The sequence below is a fragment of the Pipistrellus hanaki genome (genome assembly GCF_964339955.1).
Source record: "Pipistrellus hanaki genome assembly, chromosome: 11".
In the NCBI taxonomy this organism is placed as follows: domain Eukaryota; kingdom Metazoa; phylum Chordata; class Mammalia; order Chiroptera; family Vespertilionidae; genus Pipistrellus; species Pipistrellus hanaki.
The window spans coordinates 12,224,351-12,247,399 of NC_140513.1; the positions used below are offsets into that span (position 1 = coordinate 12,224,351).

Genomic DNA, 23,049 nt, shown 5'->3' on the forward strand with positions numbered 1-23,049 from the left:
CAGGTGTGTTCACATGATATGTTTGGGCCAATGCAATGGGATGGAAGTGATATGTGCAACTTCCAAAAGGAAGTTATAAGAACCAACATGCAATTCCAAGTCAGGGCATATGGCCAGGTTGCATACTTGATCCCCAGTGTGGGGGTCTCCACAAGGCAGCCAATCAATGATTTTCTCTCATCATTGATTTTTCTATTTCACTCTTACTCTCCCTTCCTTTCTGAAATCTATCTATCTATCTATCTATCTATCTATCTATCTATCTATATGTTTTTAAAAAGACCAACATGTGGGTCCATCAGGTTTTCTTTGCCCATCCCCACAGGAATAGCCATGGTCCATATGGAGGCCACCAGACAAGCAGAGTCACCGACAACTATGACCACATAAGAAAGAAACCTGTCCTCTTGCCAACCACTGAGATTCAGGGATTGTTTGTTAGCACAGCATAACCTGGCCTACACTGACAGACACAGAAGCTGGCAAACTATGACCCAGGAGTGAAATTAACCCACCACCTATTTTTATAAATTGGCTGCACTGGAGCACAGTAATTCAGATTGAACTATTGCCTACAGTTGCATTCACAGTGCAATGAAAGAGTTGAGTACTTACAACAGAGACCAAGGGTGGCCTACAAATCCTAAGACCATTCTGGCTCTTTCCTAAAAAACTCTGCCAGCCCTGGACAAACTGCTCATTAATATTCTTTCAACCTTGATTTTCTTTTTAAAATATATTTTATTGATTTTTTACAGAGAGGAAGAGAGAGGGATAGAGAGTTAGAAACATCGATGAGAGAGAATCATCGATCAGCTGCCTCCTTCACACCCCCCACTGGGGATGCGCCCACAACCATGGCACATGCCCCTGACCAGAATCGAACCTGGGATCCTTCAGTCCACAAGCCGACGCTCTATCCACTGAGTCAAACCAGTTTCGGCTCAACCTTGATTTTCTAAGAGTCTACTCTGTGCTGTCATTTACTCATGTAGCAAGCTAAGATCAATGAGTGATCTTCACGTGTCAGACACTCCAGGGCCAGGAGAAAAGATGGGGAAGTAGAAACAAAGTCCTGGCTCTCACAGACCTTACCTTTCAGTGAGGGAGATACACAAATAAATAAATAAAAACAGAGGAGATTGGTCCTGACAAAAGGTGTTAGGAGCATAGAGACATCTAAATGACAATTGTAATTAAAAAAAAAAAAGAGGAATATGCTCTACACTATGTAAATCACCAAGGCTTTTAAAATTAAATTTCATAAAATGTCAACATGAAGCTACCCTTTAGCTTTAAGAATTTGATTCCATTTAAATTAATGCTTCTTCATAGAATTCATGATTTAAAAACAAACAAATTTGATATCTATAAGCCTCCATGGTGCCTCATCAGCAGATGTCTCCTAGTTCTTCCCTAACCTATGGCCTTTCCTCCTACACCTGCAGCTCCCCCTGCCTCTGCCCCAGAGTGCGGAGTTCTCGTCTGCTCCAAGTTTGGCCCAGCTGTCATTAACTGCATGACCTTGGGACATTGAGGCTGAGGCTTAACCTCTCTGATTCTCAGTTTCCTCATTAACGCTTCCCTTGTAGGGCTGGTGTCAACATTAAATGAACATTTCACGTTTTGATTATGGTAGTACCTTGACTTCATGATTGGATGTGTTTGTCAAATCATAGCACCTGTTTACCTCCAAAGGGTAAATGTTGCTGGATGTAAATTATACCTCATGAATTGGAAAACAAAATCAATAATATGACACATTATAGTTTTAGGACATGACAATTGTTCAACTGATGTCATTTCCTGGCCTCACCTGCTTTCTGTTGCTTTCTCTGGAGGCCTCTGGCAATCTCTGGCATCCCCAAAGCAACTTGCACATATCTCATATTTTAATAGAACACTGATCACATCGTATAATGTGTGTTTCTGTCCGTGTTCCTCCCCACCTGTGAGCTCCTTGAATGAAAAAGGCAATGCCTCGTTCATCTCCCATTTCCCTGTCGCCTAGCACATAAATGGGCACCGGTCAATGTGTTTGAAGGAAGGTGAGTCTAGATGGAATGTGCTTCAGAGAGGGCTGTGCTTCTCTGCTCTGTGTGTGTGTGTGTGTGTGTGTGTGTGTGTGTGTGTGTTTTAAATATTTCTTTGCATTATTTCCAGTGCTAGGTCACAGTTGATGTGCAAAAATAAATCTGCTCAATTAAGCAACTACTCAGAAAGTCCTTTCCCTCATCACTTTATTAAGTCAGGTGTTGTCGATGCTGGAGATATGGAAAATGAATAAGACATGATTTCTGACCTCAAGAGGCAAGGAGATAGGATTGAACCCAAGTGGTCCAGCATTTGCCAAGCTGTATGCCACAGAATCATAAATCTGCGAATGTACCCGGAATCATATACCCTCAGGACACTCTGTGTATTTAATCCACCTCTTGAGACTCAAAATGCACATTAGCACATTTAAAGCACTGAGAAGGCCTGCAGTAAGTATGTAAGTAAAGTAAATGTGGTTTATGTCATTTAATCCAGTGCTTCAGCATTATTGAGTTTCGTTAAGTTACCGTGTGGAAATAAATAACCTCAAAGTCTCAGTGAATTCTAACCACAACAGTTTACTTATTGCTTGTTTCATGGTGGCGGGGCTTTGATTCTTGCCCAGAAGTCTCCTTCATTGTGGATCGGACTGAAGGACAGCCTGTCAGGTATGTGTCATTCATCTGTCAGAAGGAAAATAGCAAAAGCCAGGCCAATGTCTCCTGAGATGAGGCATGCATTTTGTCCTCTCACAGCCCATTGGCCAAAGCAAATCACATGGCCAAGTCCAATGTCAACTAGGTGAGAAGTGTGCACCTCTCACCGGACAGTACCACCGGTCACACAGCAATGCCCTGGCAATCCTCCAAGAGGAAGTGAACAGCGCAATCCTGTAATCGACCACCAAGTACACTTATCTTTGTAGCAAACCTTTTAAAAATCATCACATTATTCAGCAATTCCACTCTTAAGGTATATACCCAAAAGAATTGTAGAGCATTGTCGATGTCCACAGCAGCACAATGCACAATGGTTGAAAAGTGGAGGCAACCTAACTGTCCATCAACCTATGACTCTGCACACAAAATGTAGTACAACCATAACAATGGAATGTAAGTTAGTATTGGAAAAATGAAGTACCGAGACATGTTGCCACATGGAAGAACCTTGAAAATACTTAGCAAGCCAGATATACAAAAACCACATATTGTATTATTTCATTGACGTGAAATATGCAGACTAAGAAAATCTACAGAGACAGAAAGCAGATTAATACTTGCCAGGGGCTGAATGGAGAGGGAACGGGGAATGACTGCTGAATGGATCCAAATTTCACATGTGGGGTGGAATTAAATAGTGATGACAGTTGCACAACAGTGCAAATATACTTAATGCCACTGAAGTGTGCATCTTAAAATGGTTACATAAACTTTATGTTATGTATATTTTACCACAATAAAAACTAAGATTCAAAACAAAACTGATTTGGCAGTCTGGATAAATTTAAATCAGTACATATGTGGTGAGTACCTACTAAGAGTGAAACATTGAAGTAAGGAGAAGCAGATGATAAATAAAAAGGGATATGGTTTCTTCTCTCAGGAATCTTAATTACAATTTAGTAGCCAATATGTACAACTGTGCACGTAAGACGTGGTAAATCTATCTGGAACAGAATACAGGCACATCCAAACTGCTCTGTTTGCAGAGCCAAAGGACAGTTTAATTCTCACTGAGATGACGTGGGGGAGTAGGAATAAGGATTGACTTAGTCATCGTGAAAAATAAACTGGTACCATATCTATCGGAGTCAATGAATGAACTTTCCCAAGTGACTTATTTCCGTTTTCCCATCTTGATGCCTGGCTTCTGCACGGTGAGCTCAACAAGGAACTGAATGGGGACCTGGTTGTTAACGGAGAGCATTTCACCACACTGACCATCCATCCCATAGGATCCCACATGTACACTCGGCAGAGAGTTCACTGACAGGTATAGCCCCATATGACTATGAACCAGGAGGTAAGTGCTCTGCCTGGCCGGCGTAGCTCAGTGGTTGAGCAGCAACCTACAAACCAGGAGGTCATGGTTCCATTTGCGGTCAGGACACATTCCCAGCTTGCAAGCCTTATTATTAGTAGGGGGCATGCAGGAGGCAGCCAATCAATGATTCTTTCGTCTCTATCTCTATCCCTTCCTCTCTTAAATCATATATATATATATATATATATATATATATATATATATATATATATATATATATATATATATATATATTTAAGAGTAAGTGCTCTGATACCCCTTCTTCCATCCTAATCCCTGCCTCTTTGTGCACGTCTAAGTCTTGAGTCACCAGATGATTCCAGATTTCCCAGGTTAGAGGCAGCATTTTCTAATCCAGTCGGCAGAATGTTGCAAGGCTTCAGTCACTGTCCTACAGGCATGTGATCTTTCCTGGCCTGGATAATTAGACAGTGTGAGAACAGCTATGGAAAGGGCATACCTACCCACATACACAAGTTGCCAAGTAATTTTAGAAAAATCACAGCCTTTCTAAAGTAACTAGCAGAGCCTATAACCACAGAGAAAGGACTACATAACCACATGCTCTAATAAAAAGCACGGTTATGATTTATAGGCTCCATGTTAATAAACAATATGGTGTACAGTGTAAGAGCACTGGCATTGAGTGGACCTGGCTTCAAATTCTTGCTCTGTCACCTACAACATAGTTTATAAGTCCTGGGAGCCTCAATTTTCAAATCTGGAAAATGGATCTGTGTTGAGGTGTGCATGAGACATCGATGTTAAAATATGAGCTCTGTACCATGCACGTGAGAATTATCCAGTAAATTGTAGCTATCATTATTTTATTTCAGCATCTTTGGTTTTAAGGCAATGTGGTTTCTACATATTTTCCTAATAAGTGCAAATAAAAGCTCCATGGCAGAGGTGTTTTTACTCCCCTTTGGCAGATTAGAAGTCCTGAAGCAGCTCAGAGACTTGACTAACTACCCCAAGATCTCCTCACCAGCAGATGTGCTCTGCAGACCCTCCCCATTCCTTTGTGCTCTGGTTGAGTCTTTAACTGGCATTTCAGCTCACTTCTCAGAGGAGCGCCACTTTTCCTCTGGCAAAGAAGAGGGCAGGGAACTCCGTGGCTCATAAAGGAAAACCAGTTCTTAAAGGTCAGAAGCCGGGTGAAGGTTGGCAACCCCATTTGGCCTGAGGTGTTGCTCTTTTACTCAACAGGCCTCATAGACAGAGCCATGCAAAGGCGGAAACAGGACTCCCATCGCTGTCTCCCAGGCCCTGCTAATGGGGCCAGAAGGACCTTAGTCATAAGCAGTGAATGATTCTAATGAGGCTGATTCTAATGGGGTCTCGTCCCATGGATACACTGGCCATGGTCACTCAGTGGTCAACCATGGAGTCACAGGGCCACACGAGGTGACAGGGGTGTGGGAGAGTAGGGAGCTTATGAACCGGAGATTTGCTCCTGCGCTGCCCTCTTCCTCTACTACCACAGTCGGGCAGGGACAGATTCCTATTCTACCCACATCTAGAATGGGTTGTGCTGACACCCAGCTCCCTCAGAGAAGTAAAGTAGCCTGAGGAGCCCAGGTGACTAAGAACCAAGAGCCAGGGAACCTTAGGAAAGAGATTTTACCCTTTTGAGCCTCAGTTTTATCATCTGTATAATGGGGAGAATAATCACTATCTCTTAGTTGATGGGAGGGACAAATTAGCTAGAGCAGTGGTCGGCAAACTCATTAGTCAACAGAGCCAAATATCAGCAGTACAACAATTGAAATTCCTTTTGAGAGCCAAATTTTTTAAACTTAAACTTCTTCTAATGCCACTTCTTCAAAATAGACTTGCCCAGGCTGTGGATTTTGTGGAAGAGCCACACTCAAGTGGCCAAAGAGCCACACTCAGGAGCCACAGTTTGCTGACCACAGAGCTAGTGGATATAAGCACATGCCTGAGAAAGAGCAGCAGCTCAAACCAGTGTTATTTTTGAAAATTCTACAGTCTCTGTGCCTTTCCTCCTACCTCTCATTTCAAGATGATTTTGAAAAGAATCAAGTGAACTCCACTTACTTTGCCTAGCTACGGAGGAAGGAGATTGTTGGTGCTACTTCTCTCCCTCACAGTAGGCCCTTAGGATATGGTCATTAGGTTGAACTGAATCAAGTATGGGATGAGACATATAAGAGTTCAGAAAAAGCAGAGCTCGCTATATCCTGAGCAATTCATTCATTTAATTATTCATGCATTCATTCATAAATAAATGCAACAAATATATTCTGAGCACTGTTTATATAGCAGGTTCTATACATTATGCTAGAGATAGAGATGGTCCCTACCATGGAGGAATTTAGACTTTGATGGGAGGGTCAGATCCTTAATAGAATGATTGTGTGTGTGTGTGTGTGTGTGTGTGTGTGTGTGTGTGAGAGAGAGAGAGAGAGAGAGAGAGAGAGAGAGAGAGAGAGAGAGAGAAAGAGAGAGAGAGAGAGAAGTCCTAGGTAAGAAGGTGGGTAGGATGCCTAATAACCTGGGCAGGGATTACAGGAGAAGCTCTCTTGGGAGAAGTGGAAGTCCATGAATTTAAGAGATGATGTGCAAAGATGCAAAGTAATAAAAATTTTAAAACATGCCTGTAGTGAAATGTAAGAAATCCAATGGGCCTCGGGTAAAAATATGGGTATGTGCTGGATGGTGCAGTAAGAAAAAGACAAGAAAGAAATAGGTTAGGCAAGGATTTGGTTATGTTGTCTGGTGCCAAGTTAAAAAGTCTAAACCTTTTACCCAAACTCTACAGAGGAAGTGACGGTTTTAAGCAGGAGAGTGACTGTACTGGATTTCACTTTAAAAAGACATGTGTGATGGGGATGGAAAGCAGGTGATCAGAATCCAGGAGGCTGGCATGGCAATCACTGCAGGGGTCAGGTGGAAGAGGGGAATGAGGGAGGAGAAACTGAACCAAGGCCGGGTGCAGAAGGAAGGATGCCTGATAGGGATGGACCTTTGTTTTGGGCATTGAAAGATGAACTGAATCAATAAAAGAGAGGACAGAGGTCCCTTAATGCAATTCCTTCATTGCATTTACTCAGGCAAAACTTGGGGACCATCTTCTGCGCCTCTTTCTCTCACAAGTGTCTCAGCCCATCACTGAGTAATGTCAGCGCTACTTAAAAAAATATATCATAATCCCATCCCTTCTCACAACCCTCATTACCACTATTGTGGTCCAGCCCACCCTTTCCCTCACCGTGATAAACACAACACCCTCCTAACTGGGTTTCCTCCTCAATAGTCTTTTCTCATCCACAGTCATAGTGATTCATTTAAAATGTAAGTCAGGTCTCATTCCTCCACTGTCTGCATTTGCAATGGCTTCTCATTTCTTCCAGAGTAATACCTAAAATCTTTCCATTGTCTACAAATTTCTACGTGACCTATTCCCTCACTATCTCAGATTGTAAAGAAATACATTTTTGTTTACTTGTTTACTGCCTGCTTCCCGTACATACTAACTGTAAGCCCCCAAATCATGGAGACTTAGCTTATTCACTGCTGGATAGCCAGCTCTTAAAACAATACCTGATGCATTGGCAATGTTCAATAAATCCTGCTAAATATATGAGTGAATATGAGAATGAAAAAAATCCCCAATCATTCCTAGGTTCCAGCAGAATATTCTCTCTGCATCCCTTTCCACGTCAGTGAGCTACTGAGGCAGAGCTCTGCTCTCTCTGGCCCCCACCAGATGGACACTAGACTCAATTACATGACAGTGTCAGGAAAACACTCCGTGGGCTTCTTGGAGAGAGAATATACAAATAAGAAGTTCGTATGCTGTTAGCATTATTACTACTCGAAGCTGTTGCTTCTTTGACGACAAAGCTTCTGGCCGTTGCTATGATCCTCTTTTCCTCATTTCTAGTTTTCTTCTCTAATCCCTCCCCTTTGCCCTGTTTTGTGGACATGTTATGAAATACCACAAGGAAAATGTCATTCATTATCATCTCTACCCACCACAACAAACTTCTGCAGAATCTCCCCTCCCAGCCTCACTTGGAGGGATTAGGAGAGAAACTGAGAGTAACACCCTTCTGAAAAGGAGACGCTCTGGACTCAGGCTGCTGGGATTACAATTCTGGCTCAGTCCCCTACCGAGTAACCTCTCAGCTCCATTCCTCACTGACAAAATGGGGATGTCATTTATGCCTTTCTTGTAGCAATGCTGTGAGGATTAAAAATGTAATACATACAGCCATTGTCACTCAGCAGTTAGAACACTGACTTGTGTACCAAGGGTTGAGGGATCAATTCCTGGTCAATGACAGGCACCTGGGTTCAGGTGGGGCACGTGCAGGAGGCAACCAATAGATGTGTCTCCCTTATGTTGATGTTTCTCTCTCTGTCTCTCTCCCCCAGCTGTATCCCTGCCTTCCACTCTCCCTAAAAATCAGTGGAAATATATCCTCAGGTGAAAATTAACACACAAAAAAGTAATAAATACAATTATATAATACAAATAAGTCTAAGTTAATATAGATATAAATATACTAAACTAAGTGAGCACAGTCCCTCTCATAAGGAAGAGCTGAATACACAGCATCTGCTGTGATTTCTGGCTCCTCGGCCTCAGGCCATGCCGCTGGTCTCGCTGGGCTGACCACCTCCTGCTGCACACGTGTTTTCTCTTTCCAGAGGATGTCAAGATGGAGCACATCATTCAATAAGTGTTTACTAACTGCATATCACATTCACAGAAACGTATACAAGTACTTCATGTGTGTATAGCAACATGTATTTTCTCAAAGTAAACACACCATGTGCTGCCACCCAGCTCAAGAAACAGAACATCACCAATAATTCCAGAAACATGATCTCCCATCAGTCACTTCCCCATTTATCCCCCCCCCAAAGGGTAATGTTCTCTGGATTCTAAAACAATGTATTTGTTTTCCCTGGCTTTGTCCTTTATGGGAATGGAATCGTACTGCGCATGCTCATTTGTGTCTGGCTTCTTTTATCAACGTAATCTCCATGAGATTCATCCCTATTATTGCACAAAAGGATATTTATTCAGTTCTCATTTCTGTGGTGTGGCCCCTCGTGTGAATGTGTGACAACCTATGTATCCGTTTTCTTAATGTGGGCATCTGGGGGTACTTCAATTTGGAAATTCTGAATAAAGTGGCAATGAATATTCATGTCTTTTGGTGAACATAGGTAACCTTTCTACTGAGCAAATTCTTAGAAGTTGTAACTGCTGGTCAGATGCTGAGGGCAGGCTGAGTTTTTAGTAAACACCACAAAAGAGTTTTCCAAAGTCATTGAACTCACTTATCACCATCACCCTCCCACCCCACCCCCGGCAATGCTTGTAGGTTCCCGGCTCCACACTGTGGCTCCTCGGTATTGTCATATTTCTTCATTTGAGCTAGACTGACTGCTGGGTTATGACATTTAATTGTGGTGCTAATTCACATTTTCTGAGGACTAGGAAAGTTAATTACCTTTGCGAATGTTTACTTGCCACTTTGATATTCTTGTTTGTAAAGTGCCTGTTCAGATCTTTTACTCATTTTCTTGTCTTGCTGGATTGTCTGTCTTTTTCTTATTGGTTTTAGGAGTTATTTATATGTTTTGCACAAGAGTTCTCCCGCAGACACATATATCACAGACATTTCCTTCCACTCGGTAGCTTGCATTTTCATTCTATGAATAGCAGCTTCGGGTGAACAGAAATTCTTAATTTCAATGTAGTCCGATCTATCAACCTTTCTCTTCTACCTAGTTCTTTTAATACTCTGCCGAGTAAGTGTCAGACTGCCGAGGAGTCCTGAGATGAGAGTCTTCTGTCTTATATTTAAGAAGCTTTTTCCTTTCACCTTCCAGCGCCAGAAGATTATTCTCCCTCAGATACCACTTTTCCCCTATGATTCCTCTATTTAGACAGACAGAATGACTTACTCCCCTTTCTGGGTCTCCATAATGGTATGCATTACTTTTATTATCTCTATTATATTTCACCTTGAATCATATATATTTTCCTGTCCGTCCTCCCTCTCTCATCCCCACACTCCATTCCCTCAAATTATCTGAATTCTTCACGGTCTTTTTTACTGAATCCTGGCCATGATGCCTTCTAAGTAACTCTAAAATTGGTCTCTTTTCCTCCACCCCAACTGCTCCCTTCATATCTAAATGGGTGACCTCTCATCATAAGCACTGCACTAGTCTCTAACCAGTCCCCGACCTGTATCCCACCTTCTCTAATTAACAGGCCACTCAAAAGCCAGCGTGGATTTCCAGAATATGAGCCTCTCATGCTGCTTTCTTTGCAAAAACCCTGCCATGGTGCCCGGTGCTTTCAACAGTGTTCACCTCATTCATGTGCTGCTGAGGCCTTCCCGGATTTGAAGGATCCCTTTGTCTTTCTCAGGGCTTGGGTCTCAGCTTTACTCTCTAGGACTTTTCTAGTTCCTGGAATGACCTTCATAAAGATTCCTCCGTCTGCTCCATATCCACGACCTTGTCCTCCTTTCCTCTTTCAGATCTCCTCCTCCCGCATCTCTTTTAGCAAGAAAACGTTCCTGACTCCCAAGTAAGTTAAGTCCCCATACAAACTGCTACCATAAAGCACTCATATTTCCCTCCATTGTAAAGCATTATGCCTAATTCTGTTTAAGTCCATCTTTTCTGAGAGAGTATATTTCCTTGGGGTAGAAATTGTGTCTTGTTACTCCTGAATCCTTGTGCCTAGCTCAATGCCAATATAGTTCATACACACACACACACACACACATATTATATATATATATGGTAGGGCAAAAGTAGTTGTATAGTTGTTGGTATGAAAAATAAATATGATAATTAATAAATAGTGCAAGAATAAACTGTTTCACATGCTCACAACTTTAAACTTACTTTTCCTCCACCCTCTATACAGTACAATTAAAATGAACCGATTTGTTCTCAGATGCCCATGGTCTAACATTAAATGTGGCACATAGCCAGTTTTAAGAAAAGTCTTCATGAAACCCTAGTCAGTATTGAAAAGGCCTTAAAGACCACTCACTTCAATCCTCCAACCCAATGGAATGCTGATTAAATAATCTCTATAATGTTCCTACCAAATATCTTTTACTTATAACTCGGAGCCAACACACACTTGAGCAGGCCACTCTAGGTTCAGCATGAATGTGCATTAGAAGATCTATTTTAAACTGAATTTGAACTGAGATCTATTTTATCTCTGTTAAAAGCTGGGGTCCTTGGACTTTCCGGTCAGTAGATTGGGCTTAGTCCATTTTATCCATGTTAATGAATTTGACCATCTTTTCTTCAAGAAAAACCTTTAGGTATCTACAGACAAGACCTTTTGTTCAAAGTCAACCTTCTTCAGCTATTTATCATAAGACACCCTCCTTCTGGCACACTGTGGTTTCTTATATCCCCCTTGAAGTGTGAAGTGCAGACTTGAATTCAATGCTTCAGGTGTGTTTCCATCAATCAAGAACAGGACAAAACTGTCACCTCCTTTTTTGTGGATAATATATTTCTAATAATGTAACCAATGGCAGACCTGGATTTTGGGGGACTGAAACTTATAGATAAACGTAATTCAAAATTAAATATGGAAGTGAATATTTAGAAAGAGAAAAGATGATGATTTAGAAGGTGAGGGAACCCTGGACTTCAAGCTTCATTAGATTTATGTTAAATCAGCCTTGAAATGTCCATATGACCTAATAACTTCCTAGTAACATCCTGTGAATACCTCCTAAATTTAGCGCAATGCTAACTCACAGGTTGCTCCGCCTCTCATGTGCACAGCAGGGTGATCAATGCAGACTGAAGCCAAACTCCCTGGGTTCAAACTGCTGGCACTTCAAGGTCGCTGTAGCTATCACAGGAACTGACATCGCAGGCACACCTAGGTGAGTTCTGACCTTCTTATCAGGCATTACCAAACCCATCTGTCTACTCTTTACTGAAGGAGGTAGGGTTATTCCTCTTTATTTGAGGATGTTTTGTTCTAACACTCAACTACTTTCTTGGCCTAAATTTCCCTGAGACTTTTCATTCATTGCATCTCAGTGACACTCCCAAGCCCTCCCTGAACCATTTTCCAACCATCTTCTCTAACAAGAGCATGCATCAAAGAGTTGCCAAGGAACCAGAATATAAAAGTCATACCAAGCCCTGCATAGCTCAATCTGCCAATCTCAACCCAACTTTCCTCCCACTGACATTCAGAATCACCCTACTAAGAAGGTCACATTTTGAGTCTGCTCAAAGTTAAAGCATGTCACTTCTTTTCCTGACTATAAAGTTAATACATAATCACCTTAGAAAAGTTAGAAAAGGAGCTGGAAGCCCAAAATAGATAATATATAATCTAATCATCCAGTGGTAAGCTCTTTTAACATCTCAAAGTATTTCCTAACACTATTGTTTTTCCCCTTATTCTTTTACATTATCATGCCATACATTTAATCAGAAACCATCCATTTTTAAATTAACATTATGTCCAATCATTGTCACATACACTTGGAAACACCTTATAAACAATGTTTTAGTACCTGCCTTGTATAATGTTGTATAAAACAGAGCCATCTGTATTTAAAACCTTGTCAGTTTCCCCTACAATCTCCTCTCCTCTTTTAATTAATAAGGGTGAAATTACTATTTCAAAGACTATATTATTATAAAGTCATGAGTATACATGGAAACATCTAACAGACCTGATATAGAATATATATTAAATGAATACAAATAGCAACGAATTAATCCCTAGGATTTTTCCATTCTCACTGCAATGCCAGAGAGCTCTGTCTCTATACCGCCCCCCAGGCAGTATTGAATGATCGCATTTGTCAGCTCCGCTACAAGCACATACACATGCACAGACACATGTGTGCAGGAATATACTGAAGACCAGCATTGATGAACAAACAATGAAAAAAATTACTAGAACCAAAAACTCAAACTGTCCTATAGCTCTTAGAATTCAAATAATACCTGCCAAAATACATTGAAAAATCAAACACCATAACGTATGAAATACAGCCGATATGATATGAAAGTTTAATATATATTAGATCTAGAGCATCTATAAATAACACTGTTTAGACATTTTCATCAAAATAATCAGATAAAGCTCGAATTTCCATACTTGGTATCTGAAAATTAATTAATAACCACGAGTTTAATGTCTTCTCCATGTTAAATTTTTAAAGGACTTTACATCAGAAAGCCTCAGTTTTTATTGTTTTCCTGTCTTTCATCTTCTTCTTCACTCTCCCCACACAGCCTGCCTTCCCCAGGCATCCTCTCCCTCCACCCTCTGGTCCCACCATGGCCACCAGCACCTACCTTGAAGGTGAAGTTTGCTCTCGGTGCTTTGCAGAAGGACAGAACTCACAGAGTCCAGATTGTCATAGCTGTTACAGCCCAGGGGCCCAGTGCGTGTCTCTGTGACCTGGAGTGGACATCAAGGGTGACAGATGTGAGACATATCACCTTGTATGCAAGGTCAGGCCCTCACAGAGCAAAGCCAACAGAAAATCCCAGACCACAAGCCCAAGGCTGCTTCCTGAGCACCTTGCCTGTGCCAAGGGCCATGCCTGCTGTCACCAAGTGAAGGACAAGAAGGCAGGCCAGTCCAGCAGACAGGTTGAGGCAGAATGCACAGGCTCTGTCCGTGGTTCGCCACAGAGTCCCTCTAAGTAATACAGGAACTATTAAGTGAAAGCTGTACATTTCAAAAGCATGGCCTTTAGAATCAGGAGCACCAGTGTTAGATCCTGGCTGGTCCACTTATGACCTAACTTCTCTAACCTGTCAATCCTTCCCAGGAAGGTGGCAAGATCAGACATGATGGATGCAAGTGCCTAGTAATAAGGCATGCATTCAAATATGGGCATCTAACTGCCAAAAGTCTCTAGGAATTGTAATACATGCATATGCATTATTATCAGGTGAGAACAAATTATCCCCACTTAAAAATAAACTCAGCAAGGAGAACCATCAACACCACAGCAAAACAAAATGCCTGGTGCTTTGGTGGTACAATTACAAAACACTGTCCTAGAATAGCTGAGTGGTGGACCATGGGGGACCAGCTACTCAGAAAGATAACCTTGGAATAGGAACGATTTAGAGGATAAAAGAGGCTTTGTCATCCTTTAGAGCCTTCACTTCCCATCATGTAACACGGGCATTTGTAGAAATGCTTTGCGATTTGCACCCAACTATAAAGCCAACCTTGGCTGCTGCAGGAAGTGATGACTGGGGAAACATCCCCAGGGACCTCCCAATGCCAGCTCTGCCCCTGCCAGCTGTGGGAAGCTGGATCTGGAACTTCCTTTCCTAACCCCCGGCATCCCCATCTACAAAATGTCACTAACACTCTCACCCACCTCAGTAGGTGAAGGGATCATATTTTTGAAGTGCCTAACACCTAGGAAGCAATAAATAAATGGAGGACCATTCGCTTTGGAATTTTGACGAATCATGAATTCTTTTTTTTTTTTAAATAATATAGTTATTAGAACATAGCTGTTATCGAGTGAGAGTCAAAACTATCAATTCGTTTTGCTAGAGATGCCCAGGGAAAGGAAATCATGGGGAAAACTCCCCCACCCAGGTCAGCCATGTGTCTTTCAGCTGGTGGGGTCTTGAAAGAATGTCAGGAAATGTCAGGAAAAGTCAAGGCCCCAGGTGAGTGGGAAGACAGGGCCTCTGTAGGAAGGGCTCTTGGAGTGGGCTGAGATTTCTCTGGGAAAGTGCTCCGGCTGCACTTCCTGGATGCACAGCAGAGGATTAGCCTGTGACAGCGCTTTGATTTCTCAATTTGGCCCCTTCCAGTGGGGAGAGAACCATCTGATGATAATAAAAACCAGGCCTTTGCTTCACTTTGACTCTGAAGGCTTCATCAAGATCCGCTTCTCTGTGCCAAGTTCCCAAACCACATAATCCCCCCAGTACAGGAGATTCTCGGATAACTGGCTCTTTGTTTGTTGAACTGATTTATTTCTCTCCTTCCTAGCTTCCCCTCTTCAGTAACTCTCTCCCGCCACATTTTCTCTTGCCTTTCACAATTTCTGATTCCTCTGCCTGGGTCTCCCCTATACTGTTCCCTGTCATCCCACACACACATACACTTTTTTCCTAGGGACATCATAGAAAGTCTTAATATCAGACTATGTCTGCATTTTATTCAGGGGAAACATTAGACTGAAGATTGAGAAGTACAAGGCAGGTATAATCTGATTTTAAAAATTTGAAAGGCAAAAAAAATCTGCATTGAAACTCTCAGAATTGATTAATTATATTAAAAAGGTCCTCCCTTATTCTCTTTGTAAAGGAAAACCCTTAATTTATTGCATTTAAAGTGGAATCTGTTTATTTTTATTTTTATTTTACATTCCTGTGTAGTAAGGCACTGAATTAAAAGTCTACAGCTGCTCTATTTAGTGTGGCCATTAAAATTAATTAAAATGAAATAAATGTACACATTTAGTTCCTCCGTAGCTACATTTCAAGGGCTCCCTGACCCCTGATGACTGGAGGCTATTGTCTTGGCCAGCACAGACACTGGGAATTCCCATCATCTTGGAAAGTTCTATTGGCTAATGCTGGTGTAGATGAGGATCATGTAGATGAGCCTGACAGATTGCTTGTCTTTGAAAATAAAGTTTTATTGGCAAGCAGCCACACCCATTTATTCACATATTGTCTATGGCTAATTTTTGTGTAATAGCAGCAAAATTGAATTGCAGTAACTGAGACCATATGACCAGCAAAACTTTCCATATTTATTAGCTGGCTGGCCCTTTATAGAAAATAGTCAGTAACTCCTGGTCTAGAGATTAGAGTTCTAGTCCCTGTTAAGGTGCTCTCTATCTGTGAACCTCTGAGCAAATGTCTTTAACCCTTGAATCACAACTTTTCCATCTGTAATATAGGGGTGAGGAATAAAAAAGATAAGTGTTGAAGAAATTACTGTAATTCAGTAGCTCTGAGTCCTTAGAAAATAATCTACCCATTGTTGCCTCAGTTTCCTCTTTAAGACAGAGCCTGAAAATCATCCATACAGGAGAACTTTGAGAATGAATGACAAGATTGTTGCTAATTATTCTATGGCCATAGCCAGGGCTGCCCCAGTGAATTAGTACTGGGGCATTAGTCACCCTAATGACAATCCTCATGCACTTGACCACATCAATGGGGGGTTTTGTTAAGGTACATGAGAGTGAATCCAGAAATTGTATCTGCTCATCAACTCTCAGAACACCTTGGCTGCAGTGCTATTGTCTAAGGAACCTGCCACCCAGCCCACCTCAGGCTGTACCTTGATTGCGCCAGTTGATATCTGGATCTCATGGAGCCTCCTCATGGTGCCATCACGGTCCACAAAGTATGACGATGCAAGCTGGTGCAGAGCTTCAACACTTTGAGTAGCATTCCCTGACTTCCTGTCGAGGCGACTTTTGTCCATGTACATGGTCAAGGCCTCCTCCCCTGCACAGAAAGGAAAGAAGCTCAGGCAGCCCTTCTAGCTTTGGGGTGGGAGGCACAGCTCTGGGGTGTGAAGGCTGAAAAGACCCTCAAGCCTCCCACTGGTTTTGCCCAAATTTCCTTCTGCCAATGAAAATCAAGAGCACAAAGAAAGAGAAATAGACCATAGGTGGCTTTGAGCACCAAGCTCTATTAAGACAAAGATCACAGAAAAATTCTTAGTCTTCAAGTCCAACCCCTACTAATCCACTTTGTATTTCTCAGCAGCAGCATCTCACTACTCACTTTCTCTCTCTGAGGTTCAGTCTCTTCTGTAAATTGATGAATTTGCCATAGATAGCCCCTTTCCATTCCTTTCTCATCATTCTGTTTTCCTCATCATCATCCAGTCCCTCCTTATCCTTTTCTCTTCTCTCCCTTCACCTCTTCCCTCCTTCCCTTTCTCTCTTTCTCTTTCTGCTACCCCTTCCTAGATGGACAGATGGCTGGAAGAGTGGACAGCCAAAGAGATAGATATATAATAGTTGGAAGACAAGTAGATAGATAGATAGGTAGATAGATAGATAGATATGGACATAGTTGAGAGAACGGGATAGAAAAAAATGTGCTTGTTATAGAGAAAAATCTAAACTGTGAACTCTGTGAAGTCAGACACTGTCTATATTAGCCACTTCTTTATCCCTGTACAAAGCCCAGTGCTCAGCATATAGTAGATAGTAGTAAATGATTAATATTTTTTCCTTAACTACCTACACATACCAGGCACTGTAATTCTCAGAGTGCAGTGGGGAAGAGGCTACATCCCAGTAAGAAGGTTGACCCATATCAAAATTCCTCTCTGGGTTTCCCAGGCCTCGACTTGAGTTAAGTTCAGAATAGGACATTCCTGTCTGCAGTTTCCCATGAAGCCCTCCTGGTTATCAAAGTGGACATTATCTGGCATCCTTTGAAAAGCATTGCAACCTGAATAGGTTTGGCTTAAAAATTACTTTAGATGCAATAGACTTAGAGTTCAGGATGGTGGGTGGAGGCCTGGGGGGACAGACTCAGTGCTTCTCCTGGTCAGAAGAAGAGCAGATGCTCTGTTATCATCTGAAGGCTAAATGGATGGGTAGATGGATGGGTGGGTAGATGATTGGCTGAGTAGATGAATAGATAGATGGGTGTAAAGGTAAGTGATTAAATTAAGGGAATATGCTGGAAGGTAGAGGCAAGCGGCAGAGGAAATAAGTATTCCAAGGGTCAGCTCAGGCTCTAAGGGCCTGTGAGAGAGGAGGTGAAATCAGCCTGGTCCCTCTGGACTGAAGACTGGCAGCAGCAAACTCTAGATCAAGAGGGGTTAATGGGCTTCTCACTACATTATTAAGACTTAATTCCTTGTTTATTAAGAGACTGTCCTGTTTGGAGTTGCTTTCCCATTAGGGCATTGCTGCAAATTGCCTCTTCACCTCACAGAGGCCTTTCCTAGGCGTCTGTCCTCAGGGGGGCCCTGCCTCCCTCTCTGCAGCCCAATTTGTCAACTTGCTGAGGGGAACAAAGTGGACTCAGCCACATGTGTAGGGGGAGCTGAGGTGGGAGCTGACCATCTGGCCTTTTCAGTCAATAGGGGCTACAACTTCAATAGGAGGGTGGGGTCTGAACTATACTAGTAGCCTTTGGGCACCCCTCATCCTTCCCTTCAGAACCCCTGTGACTTTATTCTCAGCCTTCCTCTTAGCCAAGGAGAGATGTCCCACAATGCAAGGTGTGAAATGAGTAGACACACAAAGATACACACAAGTACAAAAACGTGAACCCTGGCACATAAAAAAAAAATCATGCACTTGTGTGTACATTGCACGTGTGCATGTGCAAACTCACATATACCCATATGTGGACATTGCATCCACAAGTCCAATGATGCGCTTATGTGCAGGTAGGTCCACCTACAGGCTGACTTATATCCAAACGCAGGTAGGCATGTGCACACATTTGTCTATATTTGTTGCAAGCTTATCATGGGCATCACACAGTTACCCAGGCTCCAAGAGGCTTCCATTGGGCCAGAATATGATCTTTTGAAGAACTAAGGGAAACCGGTATTCCTATGAGTCACCCTACACCCTCAAAACTTCCCTTCACCACCTTCTGTAAGAAAATCACTCATGCCAAGCATTTTGGGAGTTTAATAGATCTCAGCAAAAAACTGAGGATCCCATGGATATGTCTTAGTTGTCAGCCCTCCCACAGCCTCCACTTCTTCTTTCTCACTCCCTTCCTTCCACTCTCCCCTCCCTCGGAGCCATACAAATACATTCCTTGTCCCACATGTGACAGTTTACGGATCGCAGTTGTTGTCAGAGTATGCCCTAAGGAACTCACCTGACACCTCAAACAGCTTATCAAAGCATTTCTCCTAAACGGATAGAGAGTTATCCTCAGGAAAAATTACAGTGAATAAAATTTTCTACAACTCCTATATTTAGACAGGAAAACTCATATCTGGACAGAAAAATGACTTGTTCAATGTTTCCCATTCACCTAGTGATTGGTACTTTAGCCCACTAAATGATAACAAGTATACTATCAACTATACCAATAACTATACCAACAACAATAGCAACAATTGGTTATGTACAAAAAAAAAATGCGTTAAGTGCACTTCCGAGGCATTCTTTTATTTAATCCTCACAATCTAAATTAAGCGAGTCCTATAGCTATCTCTAGTTAAGCAAGGGGAAGACTAGTTAGAGGGAAAGTAACTTGCCAAGGGGACACAGATGTGGTGAGGAGCAAGTGGCAGGGTGGGAACCAGGCAATCACACCCCAGAGCTTGTACTTCATTCATTGCAACTTACCACCTCCTTTTCCTCCCTCCTCTCTTTCCTTTCCTTTCCTCCCATATCTCTTGAGGAGGCCCTTAAGAGATATTTTCCCATGAATGAATGAAGTGATGGCGTGAGAAAGACTCCACAGGATTCCTGGTGCCTTGTGTTCAATCAACAGTCAATCTTTCCCTTCCCCCTGCCCACTCCTCCCCGTGGAGGGAACATCTAGGGCCTGCTGTCCAACACCCAAACTCACTCCAAAGCTTTGCATATTTTAAAATGTTGTGTTATAGAAACAGGAGAGGAGCAAGGCTCTGTGAATAATTCACCACCTCGCCTTGGAAAATTAAAAATATATTTCACCGCAAAAGAAAGGTCTGTCATTGGGTTTCCAGAGACTCAGACAGAACATAGCCTCTAATGGAAGAACTGAATTGGTCACAACAATTTTATTTTTCAGGTAAAATGGAAAGTAGGGGAAGTTTAAAAAAAAAAAAAAAAAGAAAAGGGGCTGCAGGTTAATACAACACTCGGTAGAGAAGTGATTTCATTTTCACTTTACAAGAGAATAGAATTTATACTCCATGATTTAACATTCATAGACAGACTTCACCTGATCCCTGACTAGCAACAAGAAACAAATCTATGACGCTAGGTTGTTTTGGGGAGTGGGTGGGCTGGTGGATGAATTACCAATGCATGACTGGTGTTGGGCCAAAAACTAGTGCAGACTTTGTGGACTGAAAGCCCTATATTAAAAGCTAAGGGTCAATTTTCTGGTTTTGTTTAAATGTATTGAATTTAAAAAAGAAAAGAAAGAAAGAAAGAAAGAAAGAAAAAAAGAAAGAAAGAAAGAAAGAAAGGAAGGAAGAAAGAAAGGAAGAAAGAAAGAAAGAAACAGCTTTGTCACTAGCCAGATTCTTCTAAATCTCAGCCTCTTAACCTATAAAATACAGATAGTTTGACTTAACATGCAGTTTTGGAGGATGAAAGATAATATACAATGTGTGGTATGGACATATACTCAATATTAGTAGCTATTACTGTAAGAATGAATGAATTTGCCAAACCAATCCACGTTCCTCACATCATCAACTTTCTAATCTGATCTTCCTCAAAATCCAACTGCCTGCTCAGCCTAGAGAGTTTCCCTCCTTCCCTCCACCTGGTCAGCTCCTGTCCCCCTGACAGCCACTTTGCTCCCTGCCTGTGTATGAACCACGGCGGCCCATGGTGCCCACCCCTCCGCTGAAGGAGAAGACATCTAAGATCCTGAGTAGCTGCCATATGCCCTATCCAAAGGCGTATGGCAGCTACTCAGGATCCCACCAAAGGGTTTTCACTTCCCACCAAAGGGTTTTCTCAGACTTCAGTGGATCCAGACACTGTGGTAGAAGAAAACCGATGACCGAGGGATGGCAGTGTAGAACATAAAATGATGCAGGCAAGACCCATGAGCATGTAAATGCAGTAGTCTCTACCATCTCCCTTTTTTTGCATTTCTTTGCTGCCTTTTATCCTCCCTTCTTCTCCTTACATCCTAAAGACTGATTGGACTTGGGAGGGATGGGCAAGGCTGAGCAGGGTGGAGCAGCCCATAGAAGACACCAATAATATCCCCTTTGTGAAATTGAACCTCAAGCTATCAGTCTCTCAAGCAGACTTAAATTAACAAAGGCAATTCTCCAAACAACACCTGCATTGTAATTATTTCCCCAGATCAGACTACATTGCCGAAGGAACTAATACAACAATCAAATGAAGCATTCCCAACAACAAACTGAGCTCATTCCAAGACGAAGCCATGCTTCCACAGAAGTTAGTAAAGTGTCAAGGGAGACAGCCCCAGCCAACAGAATCAACTGCTCTGAGATGACCACAAGAACCGAGACAACCTGACTGAGGTGGCCATATCCGCTTTGGGGAGATGGGCCATGACAAAATGTCAGTTCAGCTTGGATCTCAGGGCAGCCCACCCTCCCCCTCCTTCCCAGATCCAAAACCGTGACGAGGCTCTGGCCCCGTGGCTGTTGACCTACCTCCCAAGGTGGCAGAGATGAGGAGGTGGGTGCCGTACTTCTTGATGATGGTGTCGATGAACTGCTGAGTGGTGGGTCTCCTGCCCAGTAGGCGGATGCTCCTTTGAAACTCCGGCATGAGGGGCACTGGGTGACGGACCAGGTCTCTCCTCTCGATGGCTGTGTTCCTCACCTTCCAACGGGCAAACTCCCTGAGCAGGAGAGATGAGTGAGACTCTGCAACTTACCCCCTCTGCCCCAAGCCAACGCCTACCCACCATCCAGACACCCCTCTTATGGGAGAGAGTGACTACAAGTCTTCATAGTTGTCAAGTGATACTTAGTGCCTGAGCTCTCATCCTCTTCAGCCAACAAATATTTATTGAACACATTTCTCATCCCTGGGAGACTTCGGTGAACCAGAGAGACACAGTCGTGTTCTCATGTCGCTTACAGAGTAGCAGGGATATAAACGTACCACTGTTGTTTCCATCCGTATCCACCTCTCTCACTAGACTGTGAACGATATCATAGAAATGGGATAGTCCTAGGTACATGTTACATGGTAGGGCTAATGAGAATGCTAGCTGGATGAATAAATCAACAAATGAATGGATGAAAGGGAAGGAGGGAGGGACAGAGGGGGAGGCAGGCTGTGTAACAATGGGCAAGATCTACAGCAGAAATTGAGACCTGTTCTAAGACAATTACAAAATCAAATAAGCCCAGAGCTCAGTTTAATTTAAAAATTCAATATGAGTGCATTGAGCAACTATAATCTGGAAGAAATTAAGCTGGGTTCTCAGGACTGGGTGGGGGGGGGGAGAGGGGAGTTTTATCTATCCTTCACTAATGGTAAGATAGAGCAAGACCAGAGAGCACTGAACATGGGAGTCCAACTCAGCAGGCTTTCACTTTGCCTCTTGTCAACTGTGATGCAATCTTGGACAGAGCATGTCACTTCTCTGAGCCTACCTTTCCTAATCTATAAAATCCAACTAATAGTATCTCTCTCCTACGAAGCACAGGTTCCATGAAGCATAGAGTATAAAAATGCTTCTGTAAACTGACAGGCCCTAATTCAGTGTGAAAGATTGCTTCATAGCATTATTTCCTCACAAATTCCCAGACACCTAAATCATTAAAGGTTCCCAGATGATGGACAAGGAGCATGCACACTGAATCCCATAGGAACTTAAGGGACCTTGGTTCAAGTGCTCTTTGCTTTAGTAATGACCTCTGTTCTTACCAAAGACCAAGTTATCCAGGAATAATCAGCTCTCCAACCTGCCTGAGTTATAAGCTCTAGGTCCCTTGAGAAAAACAGACCAACCAAGAGGAGTGTAAGGTCAGCATAGATAAATGATGGGAACTGGAGTTTAATGAAAAGGTCTCTCTCTCCTGCCTAGGACGGGAGAGACAAATGAAGGGTGGGGCAGGGAGCAAGAAGAGGCAGAAGATTGTGGGAATCTGCCGGACATGCCCAGGTAATTCAGTGGTGGCTTCTGATCCCTGACGCAGAGGAGACTGGGTATGAAGAAAGCTTTCACATCAGAATATGTTTCCAAGCCTCGGAGCTAGAGCCTAGGTCTGCTTAACGAAGGAATCTCTGTCCATAATTCACAGCATAGTTCAAATTC

The 23,049-nt window shown here is 42.6% G+C and overlaps 1 protein-coding gene across 3 annotated transcripts in view; it reads right to left on the minus strand.

Annotated features, from left to right (window-relative positions):
• Positions 1 to 23,049, minus strand: part of BRINP1 (BMP/retinoic acid inducible neural specific 1) — a 149,559-nt gene that overhangs the window by 39,536 nt on the left and 86,974 nt on the right. For all 3 annotated transcript variants that reach the window (XM_084899979.1, XM_084899980.1, XM_084899981.1), the window contains 3 exons: positions 21,431 to 21,621; positions 16,418 to 16,587; positions 13,438 to 13,543 (listed from right to left, as the gene is read on the minus strand). In XM_084899979.1, the coding sequence (XP_084756105.1) occupies positions 13,438 to 13,543; positions 16,418 to 16,587; positions 21,431 to 21,621 (467 nt within the window). The remainder of the gene's footprint in view (positions 1 to 13,437; positions 13,544 to 16,417; positions 16,588 to 21,430; positions 21,622 to 23,049) is intronic.